This window comes from Mastigoproctus giganteus, chromosome 3 (assembly GCF_048544385.1).
Source record: "Mastigoproctus giganteus isolate SK-2022 chromosome 3, ASM4854438v1, whole genome shotgun sequence".
NCBI lineage: Eukaryota > Metazoa > Arthropoda > Arachnida > Uropygi > Thelyphonidae > Mastigoproctus > Mastigoproctus giganteus.
In genome coordinates this window covers 234,351,923-234,364,930 of record NC_143577.1, presented here as the reverse complement: position 1 = coordinate 234,364,930, position 13,008 = coordinate 234,351,923, and the positions used below count along the sequence as shown (strand labels likewise).

Here is a 13,008-nt window from a genome sequence, read left to right as displayed (position 1 = left end):
CGTGGCGAGGGACCTTCCGGATTAGCATCACTGGAATCCAATGCCCACAGCCTAGTTTCCAGGCTAACACTTAACACTATAGGAATCTGGCATGTTTGCCAAATTCCTACTACACACATTGGAAACTCATAAAAGGGGATCTAGTGGTTGAGGGATCCCCTTTTATGAGTTTCCAATGTGCCCCAGCATAAACACACCACTTTGGCCCCTGCTTCAACAAGATGGGTGGTCCTGGGATGGCTCACCCAGGATCAATTAGATGGTGGGTTTGCCTGCAAGGATCAACTATGTCAATGCCATGCCCCTACCCTCATGGTCCGAAGGACAGGATTTAGGCTGGTATCAGTGTGGGTATAGTGTCTGGGTAGCCATGGCATCCCACTCCTGAGCACATTTATTGCTTGTTGGATAGTGGGCATCCCAAATGGGCTCCATGGTGTTTGGGGTTCTCATAAAAAATAATAATAAATACAATAAAATAAAAACTTAGTTTTGAATTATACTGAAAGTGATATGCAAAAAAAATTGTCACCATGCAATTCAAAATAAATGGCAGGTGTAAGTACTCTCTATTGTACAACAAAAAAAGAACAGTATTGTGGTACAGGTATTGCTGTAGGTACTGTTTTCTTCACAGTACAATTTTTATCTTTCCCATATTGACTAAATTAATGTATTAACTGGCTACTCTTCAATATCTACCACAAAGATTGTTATATTTTTAAATGAGAATTGAAAAAATTCCACAGTGTTAATACGAGTATCTAAAAAATTCTCTTGTGTTTTTTTTTCCTTTTTTTAGGCACTTGTATTACATGTTCTGAACTTGTACCTGACCCAATTAAATCAAAACAGATGTATTTGGATTCATATTAACCAAGTTTTGCTGTATTTTTTTTATTCTGTTAATTTTTAAGATCTTTAAAATATGTATTGTACAGTCAGTCCTAGTATAACACAATAGTTACATTCCTAGAAACCCTCAAGCAATGCAAAATCATGCAATATAAATAATAGGCCTTATGGGGAAAAATAGGGTTAGGTGCCAACCACCCAAAATTGAACACATTTGTAACCAAAATATTACCAAATGCAATAAATAATCATAATAAAATATATAAGTATTTTATTACGTAATAAATTATTGCAAATGCTTTTGTTTCTATCGTAAGAAAACTTGTTCTTTGTTTGATCTTCTATCCAAACAGATGATAGACGTTCCATCTCTTTCAATTCTTTGTGTCTTGATCTAATGGATTTTGTTACACTTTGAGTTGTTCCTGCTATGAAAGTTGTTTTTACTTTCTCTGTATTCTTTCTAATTGTTTTCGGTATTGCCTCATTTAGGCCTGTAGCATGCACAATATTACATGTTCTTTCATTTCACTCAAAGCGTTTCATAATTTCGTATTTTTGCTCTGTCAACAGAGGCGAACTGGCCATAAGCCTTACCGGGGGAAACCCCAATTGGCCCCGAGGCCAGTGCGATTTTGGCCATAAACACTAGTTAGTGGCCACTACAAGTTTTCCCCCAGTAAGAATTTTTGACCCAGTCTGCCTCTGTCTATCAATATTGCATTTATTTTTCTCTCTTAATCTGTAGTATCTTCACCAGGATGCTTCCTTTTCGCACCTTTTTCAAGTATTTTACTCATTTTTAGGGAATAAAGTACAATTACAAAATGAGAAGGCTTGCTTGATACACATAAACAAAGCTGCGTGCTTGTAGCAACTGAATAAACAACACCGTAAAGGCAGAAACACACTATTACCACATTTTACTAAAGCACGTTTATAGAGGTCACTACCATAAAACAATAAAAAAAAAAATTTCCAGTTGCATTTCTGCTAGTGGAATCTGTTATAAACGGATAATAAACTCAATTTAATTACATTTGCAATAATACCAATATAATAGCTGGAATTGTGTGGGTTTTTGTTATTATGGTGAAATGTGTTTCCCCTTTACTAAAATCTTCAGTCTTATAAAAAACATAAATAAATAAACAGAATCTTCTCTTCATTCTTATTGTGTTGTTGTTCAGTTGGAGTGATTCCCATATTCGACTGCCACTTCTTGTAAACACAAAGGCAAATTGTGCATAAGTGAATTTGGTTCGTGTTAAATATGACATTGTTCCCCTATTTATAAATAGTGTATGATCGAATTTGTGTAGTGTAAACACATGTTATACGAAGACTGAATGTATTTCAATTTTTGTTAAGCATACTGTGTGTTATATTTAATGGATTTCATTAAATTTCATAACACATCTATTTAGAATGATACTTAAGAATAATTAAATACAAGTAGAAAAGGTTATTAATTTAAGGAAACAACATTCAGATGTACCTGAAATACAATGCAATCCTTAGATTCCTAGCTTGTGGTTTTTGTTTTTTTCTTTGTTGAGGATGAACAAATTATAGTAATACATTATTTATACTTTCTATTGTAAAAAAGAATCAGCATATACAATTTAATCAGCTAGTTATCAACTGCACATAATACATAGCTCTAAATAAACAAATATAATCTTTTTCTAGAATGCTAACCATAGAAGTGGAGAGACATTTGGAATGCTGTCAATGGGACGTATTGGGATTTTGGGTATTTGTGTCTCCTATTTGCAGATGTGTCTTCCAATAGCAGTTAGGTATTCTGCTGTAAGACGTCAGTTTGGGAAACCTTCCAGTGAAGAAATGCCCATTCTTGAATATCAGCTACAGGTATTTCATGTTTCGTGTTTGTTACAATGCATGTTTATTTTATAATATTAATCAACTAAATGAGTATGATGTTGAAGACTGATAGTAGTAATAGGTTCTGTGTTGGCTACATAATTAGATATCACTGCTAAAATAAGCATTGTAGTATGACATATTCTTAACGATCTTTCTATTCTTTGGGTGAATGCAAGAGGCAATTAAAGTGACTGTAGACAATAACAGTTTTAGTTTTGATTTGTAATATGAAAACCTAAACAATAAATTTTATTTTTTTATTATTATTTTTTTTTTACATATCATCTAATTTTATGCCCTCTGTTGTTCTCCCACAATCTTGTTAAGCCTGGATTGCTGTATTTTCTGGAGCTTAATTATTAATTATGGAAATTTAACCAGTGCAACTAATGGCAAGTTCCTCAAAATTACAGTTTTATGCTTAAAAATGCTAATTACTTGAAGGCTCTCAGTGAAGAGCTGCAACATTAAGTTCTAATTAAATTTAAGATGTGTTTTAATCCAAATTGCTCTATTAAATGTATAAGATAATTTATGCAGTAAAGTGTTTTCTCCAAGTACAGGGTGATTCACACACAGTGGGCCCAAATAAATAATTATAAACATTGCAGGAATTTACTGATGAAAAAAACAAATTTGGCAAATATGTACCTTCAAAGCTTTTACTTTCAAATAGATAAGTTTGGATACTATTTAATTATTGTAGATGTGAAGGTGATTGTATTATAGAAGTTTTCTAAAGTTATTTCCTCTTATCTCAAGATATGACACTATGTTTGCAAATGTTGCAGAGAGCAAGGCAGGCAGAATTGTATTATTTGCAGTGGTAATGTTGATAATCAAACTTGTGATGCATATCTTTCAATAGGTTCTTGCTGGCGAAGCACACGCTTCTTGATTAGACCGGGGTTCGAGCCCGTCACCACCAAATACGGAGGATGCGGAAAAGTCAGGGAATGACCACCGCATATCCCGGAGCAATATGGCCTTAGTTGCTAATGCTCCTAAAAACCAAATAACAACAAAATAAAGGTTCTTGCTAATCATGACTGACAGCTAGTGGAATTCAATCATATGTTATATAAACTTGAAAAGTATGTGGTTTTAGTTTGCTTTTTCTTAATTTAAGGTTTACGATGTGATATTCAGGAAAGTTTTCCAAGATTAGTGGTAGCTGTAGTCAACGTAGTAACAACATTGCTCCATTTCTCTGCCAGAACATTGCATTATCTTTCTACAATTCATATTCTGTGCACCTTATTAGTACTGGTTCCATACAGTATTAGGTTTCAAATATCTGGAGCTAAAAACCAACAGAATAACACAGATCGTTATATGCTTAGTGATACAATAAGTATTCAAAACTATTTTGTCAAACATATACTCTAGATTTAGGCACAAAGGTACAAATAAGCATAGTAATAGAAGATAGTCTTAGTAGTATCTGTACAAAATTTCAGCCATATAACTTTTTTTTTTTTTTTTTTTTTTTTGGCAGGTGTGATTATGAAGTCTGCTGACAGTGAAGCCAAAAATGGAAAAATTTGAGCAATGAGCATTCCTAAGAAAAGAGAATGTGGGATTACCTGAAATTATTCAATATTTGAACAATATACATGGTGAAATCTACTCCAGCAGTGCAGTCCACGTTCGGTTTATTGGATTTAAGTATGGCTGAGAGAGAGAGAGAGAGAGCGCGTCAAAGATGACGACCCAAGGATTTGGGCATCCAGCAATGGTCCAAATTGAGGAAATGGTCAACAAGGTGTGCATAAATTAGTTATGGAAGGCCATAAAATGAACATTCAACAGAAAGTAAAGATTATCCCTTGGCCAATTCATGCCATCCTACACGAGCAGCTATTCGTGACAAAGGTCATTTTGGTGGGTTCCAAGAATGCTGAGTGACAGTTACAAAGAGGCAAGAATGAACATTTCCAGCTCTCTTTTGGAGCATGGCACTATGAATGAAGGGTTTTTTGTCTAAATAGTTACTGCTGATGATTGACTAAAATTATTTTCACATTACACTTCCAAAATCCTCTATTACTTTGTCAAATGTAATGGCATTCAAAGACTTTGTTAACAAATAATAGCCATTCATCAGCATAATGATGAATGTTAGGTTCACTACTTTGATCCAGAATCTAAATTTTTCATCATGTAGTGGAAACATGCTGGGTCACCCACGTCAAAAAAAAATTCAATCCTCAACTGTAAAAATTCTGTTGACAGTCTTCTGGGATTGTCTTGATAAGTCAAATACTTCTTATTGATTTCCTTGAAAAGGATAAAACTGTGACATTGAGTTACTGCATCCACCTTATTCACCCCGACGCCTCTGTAGCCAGGTGGGCAGGAGCAGCAGTGCATAGCACACGCTTCTTGATTAAACCGGGGTTCGAGTCCATGACCACCAAATACGGAGGATGCGGAAAGGTCAGGGAATGACCACTGCATATCCTCGGAGCAATATGGCCTTAGTTGCTAATGCTCCTAAAAACCAAACAACAAACAAACAAACAAACCTTATTCACCCCATCTGACTTGTTGGAAAATTGAATCAGCATCTTCGCGGAACATTTTTGTGGATGATGAATGTCTGAAACAGGCAGTGACAGAGTGGTTTGAGCAAAATACAGACTTCTACATGGAAGGAATTTTTCAGGTTGAAACACAATGGGGAAAAATGCATAATTGTAAGTGGTAACTACATAGAGAAGTCTTAACATGCCATTCAAATTTCGTGAGTCTGGCATACAGATTGTCTCAATTTTCAAGACTGGCTGTATTAAAAAAAAAAAAAAAAAAAAAGAATAAAAGCTACTTCTGAACTATTGACATTTGTTTCCTCTAGAGTAGTTTTTTCCTGCATTAATTACACCATTGCCAGTATTGCTGAGGGTCATTGGAGCAGCTCCAAAAAACACCTCAACACTTAACCTTTATGTAATTCTTGTTGTAAGTTCAGTCAAGGGCATTTGATTGTCTTAAATGCCCATGTCACAAATTTTTATTTCTTGTTTGAGTTTTGGAAAAGAAATCTTCTTTGACTTGGGGAACAGAAGTCTAGCAAGAACTTTTCACTTTTCCAAGAGCCTTAAGATAATGCAATGGCTGTTTTAGAAAATTTCACAAACCCAGCTGGTATTTTTTGTATTGCATATGAGGAAGGCTAACTCAACCTGAGATCATTTTCAAATGTTTTTCTTCCATCACACAAATAACTGACATTCAGATAACACCATAGCACTATAAGTTTCAGGCAATCAGTTATGAGTCTTGGTTGAAACTTTTACCCAGTTGGAATTGATATTTCATATTCTCATTCTTCGATTTTCTCATATTGTAGGTTTATGATGGTGTGATGCACAGGAACAGATGGTGATATCTTCTTTCCTCCCTCCCTTAAGCAATAAGAAAGAATTAGTCAAACCACACAAAGGGGGGGGGGATAGGAAATTTTATCTAGTTTGCATTCCTATTAATGAATTCAGTTGAAGTTTCTCTATTAGCGACAAACAGAAAAATAGTCCTTCCCCCTTAATAATTTAAAAGAATAATACAGGAAGATAAAAACATAGTTCATAAGTACCTGGCTTTCCCAGATTCTCTTTATCTATTTACTTGGTATGTGACTTTAGTTTTGTTAGTTGTCATTATAAAAATATTTATGATTGCAGTGATAATGATATTTTTGTATGTAAATGTTAACCTTTCAAACTATTTGTTTTAGCAATGGCGATTAATTCCGTATGTAGCAGCAACTTATGTGGTGTATCATTATTTCATTTGTCTTTATTATAAATTTGCAAAACACTATATGGCCATGCTATCAGGAGAAAGAACACCATTTCTGGTAAGGAAATTTCAAAAAAAAAATTCCAAAATTTTTAAACTACTTTTATAAGATTTTATTTTATTCTACTTCAACTTGTCTAGAAAACTTTGCTATGAGATATTTAGGATAGAAATAGATAGCTCCTGCCCTCTGGTACTATAATAGCCCAGAGTGTTGAAATAAATAGTCAACAGGAAATTATATGAATGAAGAAGTTTAAAGTTTGTACTCTGGTTTTTCAGGAGTGTAACTTCTCATCAGTGCCGGTGATGACCCTGGGAACCCTTTCCAACTGGAAACAGTTTCCAGGCTTTGACAAATTTTTATTCAAAATTCTTTTGAATATTAAATTCCATTCAGAAAGTATTCTGCTTGGAAAACTGTAGTTGTTTAGACAGGACCTTGCTCATGTCTCATTATCCTGAATCATTATGAAATATGTGACAGCGTTTCTATACTAATCAGTTGTCTGTATAGCTGAAATTTGGTTTGGAGAGCTATCTCAAAACTAAAATCTCTTCTCTTAGCCAAATATTCAAATAGCCAGTCTCAAAGCAGGATTTTTATACCATCTAAAAGTTTCAAATGTACCATCTAATTTCCAGCCCGTGATTGAGATCTTCAAGATACAAGAACTTAATACTTTTGCAAAATTATATAATAAAAAACCATGTGCTCTTCCTCTGTAAGGTCAAAAATTGCTTGTCATGTGTCACTGAAGAATATAGGCTAAAACCATCAGTGGTACTATTTGTTAAACTGATTGCTGCATATAAGCATTCAGTGGTACCACAAGTACTGTGCCATAATGCATATAGGTGGCAATTCTTAAGCAGTCAATATACGAGTGATGTAAATGTAAAGGCATGTGAAATGAACTGCTTGATTCTGTCAACGTGCTGATTGAACTCTGGACTATTAGCATTAACTATTCATTTTTGTTTATAGCTTGCTTGGTACACATTTTTATTTGTTATTTACTTACTTGTGTTGAGATTAGTTTATGTACATAGAATAAACTTTTGATAGAATTATGAGTTTTGTTCCAATTTGCAGCTCAGCCCGAAAAAGTAAGTGTTTGCTTTTAGTTATAAATGCCCTACATTAACTTTTCAACCATTATTTATGAATTTTCAGAATGTTGTCATTTCTCAACATTCTGAAAATTATAGCACATTGAACGAGTTCTTTCAAATATAGATGGCAGCGAACGTGTTAACAGGATTAGACCCTTAGATTAACTTTTTATGGTTCTTACACTTCATTTTATTAAACTAGACAATCTTATTCTTATAGAGAAGAATAAAAATTATAAATGTGAAAGTATTTATTTAAAAAATCATTCTTAGCACAGTACAAGTTGTCAGTATGATTCCTAATTCTCACCTGTCATAATTATAATTAGTCTGTTTAACGGTTTTACTTCTAATAAGTTTTGATGCTAGTTAATTATTCATATCCTCTTGTGCAGTTACAATATACTGTGCTGTAGGAACCTCTTATATCACATGGCTACACAGGTTGCTTGAGTGATAATATGCTACATATGTAATGTCATTAAAAGTAAACTATTTTTTATTATTATTAATGCTTGAGAATGAGATGCATATTTATATAACATTTTGGTTCAAACTCACCTAATTTACAACCTTCTAGAGTTTGGCTATCGTTTTGCATAACATCATGTATGTCCCTTTCACAATATATTTCAACTCTCCTTAAAACTTACTCAAAAATTTGTGGGGGTGGAATTGCATCAGAAATAGAAGTTTGAAGCAGTCCGTAATTTTTCATTATTTATCTTAAACTTAACCTGAATAATTTAGCATGCCAAAAGTAATCTGCAGACTGTAATTTGCAATTCCTTTAGTCATTAAAAAAAATTACATATCTATTTAATGAATTCTATATGGCCAATTTCTAAATAAATTTCCATAAAAATGCTGTTAGCTCATATGACAATGTGTTGATATATTTACATTAAGATCTGATTTTCTTAATTTGCCCTCTAGTAGTATATCTTTATTGCAATCAGTGACTAGTTACATGGATGCCTAATGTAATTTCCGTAACAGCGACAATGCTATGGGTCAATATTGCTAGGGCTTGATATTGCTTTCTGTCATCATAGTATTTAATACATGTGGATCATTATTATAATGAAGAAATTACTGTTTTTAGATTGAAGAAAGAGCAGAAATTCATTCCCTCAGTTGTGTGGCTAAGGCAATGAGTGGATGGCTTGCAAGAGATGCTATTCAAGAATGCCGGGAAGCTTGTGGAGGCCATGGCTATCTCAAAGGTAATTAAATACCTTTTAATGTTAAATAACATTTTTTGAATGATTGTTCAATTGTTTTTTTTCTGCTTGATATTGCTTAAGGAATAAAAGTACGTAGGCTAGGTTTAATAACTAGTACTCATTTTTAGCTTTAAAATAACATTGATAATTTTAGAAGTCAGCCAAAATACAAGAGTTCTTGTCTCAGTATTAAGACTGGGTAACTTCATGCACTAATAACAAGCCTGCAGATTTCATGCCGACCGGGCTAGCCGAGTGGGTAAAGTACCTGCCCGGCAACCCAAAGGTCGCGGGTTCGATTCCCGCCTCGGGCTTGGATCAAAGTACTGCAAAAACCTTGGGAGGTGCAATATGGCCACAGAAGCCGATGCGCCAACAACTACCAAATCAAAAAAAAAAAAAAAAAAAAAAGCAGATTTCATTATATGGATTTCACCTAATACCCAACCAAATTTATGAGCCCAGATACAAATCCACGTTTAGATTATCCTCAAAGGTTGTTTATTTTTAGTTTTGCCTTCAGGGTTAAACTTTTTTCTGCCAAACTGAGGCCCAGGAAACTGAACATTTCCACTCCCCCTACTTTTTTGTACTTGGGCCTGTTTCCACAAGCTTCTAAAAGTTCAGATTTGCATTTAATGTTACATCATTGTTGCTAATACAGATTCTATCTCTGAATTCCGCAAAGGTAAAGGGTTTTCCTACTAATAGATTCCAAATAGCTCTATGACAAGAATGTTTTCTCCTACTTTTGTTTTCGTCAGCACTGAATTAGCTGGATTTAAGCTGTGATATTTTCATGGTAGTGAAACAATTTGCTGTATTTTTCTCAAGATATGCTCAAAAAATGATATAAATTAATGCACATTGCATTATTTTGTTGTCAAAATGGCATGGAATCTGATGCCTCAGAATGTGTCATCTACTAATTGACCCATGCAGCTAGTTCATTTGTTATTTCATCAGGACTCTGTCATTTCTAGAAAGACATTTGAATTACTACTAGAGAGACTGGTACTTTCATTTACCAAGGAGAGTAAAAATTAAGATACATGGACTATATTCCATAACCTGCTTTCTTATGAATAGTTTATGGAACATTTTGCAATGAAACCCAGATGACCATGATAATACACATGTACCTAGTCTGCATAAACTATAAAAGAGCATTCATGTTGAAGATAGTTGACGAGGCTTGCAAAGTGTGCTCTTCATTTGTATTTTATATGCATTGAGATGAAATTATTTTAATTTGTTTTCAGTTACATTTTATGTATTTTTTTTTTTTTTGTTTAATAAATGCTTAATTATAATGATTTAGTAGCTTTTAATTATTTCCTCAAAAAATATATATAAATAAGTTAAGAATCTAGATTAATAGTTACAAGTATTTATTTTTAGCATCTGGATTTGGAGACCTAAGAAACAACAATGATGCTAATTGCACTTTTGAAGGAGATAACAATGTTATTCTTCAACAAACTAGCAATTACTTATTACGTCTATATAAGAAGATACAATCAGGTTTGTGGCATTTAAAACTTTATTTGGGACATGTTTAACTTATGTTTATGTTAAATTGTTTGCATAATAGGGGACAGTTATAACATAAATATATTATAATTTTACTATTATAATTTAGATTTTGATTATAATATACAACACTGAAATGGTGATTCTGAGTATTTATGCAGTGTAATTCTCTAATATTAACTTGACTGAATATGAATTGTAGATTTTTTTATAAATACATTTGTTTTAATCATTTGTAATGCACACTCTCCTGACCAAACTAGGCTGTAGCAGGGAGTGCCCAAGAATGTGAAATAAAAAGATGTTAATTTTATTATTTATTTAACATTCAAACCCCATATTCATTTTTTTTTTTTTATTTGAACAGCCACAATTCAGACATATATAGCAATTTTTTCTTATTTTGGATCCTAGAACGTGCCTTTGAGTAGCTATCTGAGCTTAATTAAATTCAAAGTCATGTAATGGCATTTGCTTACCCCCAGAACTTTTTCATGCACTTTTGAAACATTCTGTGTATATGTGTTTCGCAACTGCATGCAAAAAATTTAGTTGTATTCTAGGGTTGAAAATAAGGGGGAGGATATATATATATATAATTACTTCTGTAAGAGTATAATTGATACTATATAGCAACGGTGGGCAAATGCGGCTCTTCGTTGAGTTAAGTGCGGCTTTCATTGAAAATTTAAACCGGTTTTTTTTTATTATTTCAGAACTTTTTTCACTGAATCTTGTTAAATTAACTAAGGAATTAATATTTTGTTATACGGATTTTACGTTGTGTTTATTTTATTTTTATCTCTAGATATTTTGCTATTTTTATTTTGATTATAAATAAATCCGCGCGCATTTACACTGCTGGCACCATCACTGACTTGTGCGTAAAAATCGGAAAAATTACGAGTGTAATTTTTCCGCGCTGTAAAGTAATTTAATTATTTTGTTTCAATTTCAGACTTTGGAATTAAATTTATTTAAATTTTTTGATAACATGACCTCAGAAAATATCAAAGAACGAAAATACGAACAAGAAAATAGAATCTTTTAAGAAGAATGGGTAGAAAATTTTGCTTTTATTGACAATAATGGAAAGTCGTTGTGTCTTATTTGTAAAGTTACAATTTCAAACTACAAAATAAGCAATTTACGTCGACATTACGAAGTAAGTCATCCCCCCTTTTCAACTCAATATCCACTCAATTCAAATTTGCGAACAGAGAAACTTAAGTCCTTGCAATCTGATCTTCATAAGCAACAAGGACTCTTGTCTTCTTTTAGTCGCGAAGATGACAGAGCAAATGAAGCTAGTTTTTTGATAGCTTGGAATATTGTTCGTGCCAAACGTCCATATGGAGAAGGTGAACTTATTAAACGACACTTGGAAGAAGTGGTTAAAGTTTTGGATCCAGATAATACAAAACTGCACAAATTGATTGCACAGATTCCTATGTCAAGCCGTACAAATTAGCGTCGTATTGGTGCAGTTAGTAAAAATGTTGAAAATAGTTTGATGTGTGATTTGAAAAATTGTACTGCATTTAGTTTAGCTCTCAACGAATCTACAGACATTCAGGATGTTCCACAATAATGGAAAGTCAATTTAAGAACTTTTTAGAAGACTTGCGAGTGAATGATGAAACAGATGAATTACCCAGTGATTTATCCCTATGGTGTGTTGTAAGATGGCTGTCAACTTACAATGTTTTGAGCCGTTTTGTGGAACTCCTAAATCCTATCGTAACATTTACAAAAGAAAAAGGAAAATAAAAATACCCAGAATTAGAAAATGAAACTTGGCTTTCTGACTTAGTGTTCCTTACAGACATTACAGAACATTTGCAAACATATTTAATAATTTTCCACGAGTAAAAGCAAATATAATATAATTAATATCAAAGAAGAAAAGTTAGACGAATACAAAGAAAAATTGGAAGAATTGCAAGCAGATTTCAAACATAGGTTTGAAGATTTGAAAAGTTTGAAATCTACATTTGCACATTTTGTGAACCCATTTATTTGTGATATTATTGAAGATGGATTTCCAATTTCTGAAATAATACTCGTTGAAAAAGCGGCTTGGGAACTGGAGTTATTAGAGAAGAAAGAGGATCAGGCATTGCAAATGCAGCACAAATCTACATCTATAATTGAATTTTGGAAACTCGTGCCAGAATCAAAATATCCACATTTAAAGAAAGCTGCTTGCCGTCTAATTTCAATTTTTGGTAAAACATATTGCTGTGAATCTTTGTACTCCACAATGAAGTTCGTGAAGTCGAAATATCGTTCACAGTTGACCAATCATCATCTCACTGAATTGCTGCGAACGGCTTTAACAAATTTTACGCCAAATTTCAAAGATTTGACCAGAGGTCTTCGTTAAATGTTATACTTTTTATTAATGCATTTTCATTATATTTTATTTTTATGATTAAAATTTTGTATTTTCTTTCTCTTAATTATATTTTCTTATATATGTATACATTTTACATAGCACTTAGGACTTGTGTAGAATATGTAATCATATTAATTAAATTAAATTAAATTTGAATTTGTGTATTTAATACTATGTAACTATGGTGTG

General features: G+C 32.9%; 1 protein-coding gene across 1 annotated transcript in view; it reads left to right on the top strand.

Annotated features, from left to right (window-relative positions):
* LOC150088856 (peroxisomal acyl-coenzyme A oxidase 3-like) overlaps positions 1-13,008 on the top strand; it is an 82,518-nt gene that overhangs the window by 44,873 nt on the left and 24,637 nt on the right. Inside the window, exons 7-10 of the mRNA XM_090370943.1 lie at positions 2,548-2,730; positions 6,482-6,604; positions 8,768-8,888; positions 10,290-10,412. Coding sequence (XP_090227069.1) covers positions 2,548-2,730; positions 6,482-6,604; positions 8,768-8,888; positions 10,290-10,412 — 550 coding nt within the window. The remainder of the gene's footprint in view (positions 1-2,547; positions 2,731-6,481; positions 6,605-8,767; positions 8,889-10,289; positions 10,413-13,008) is intronic.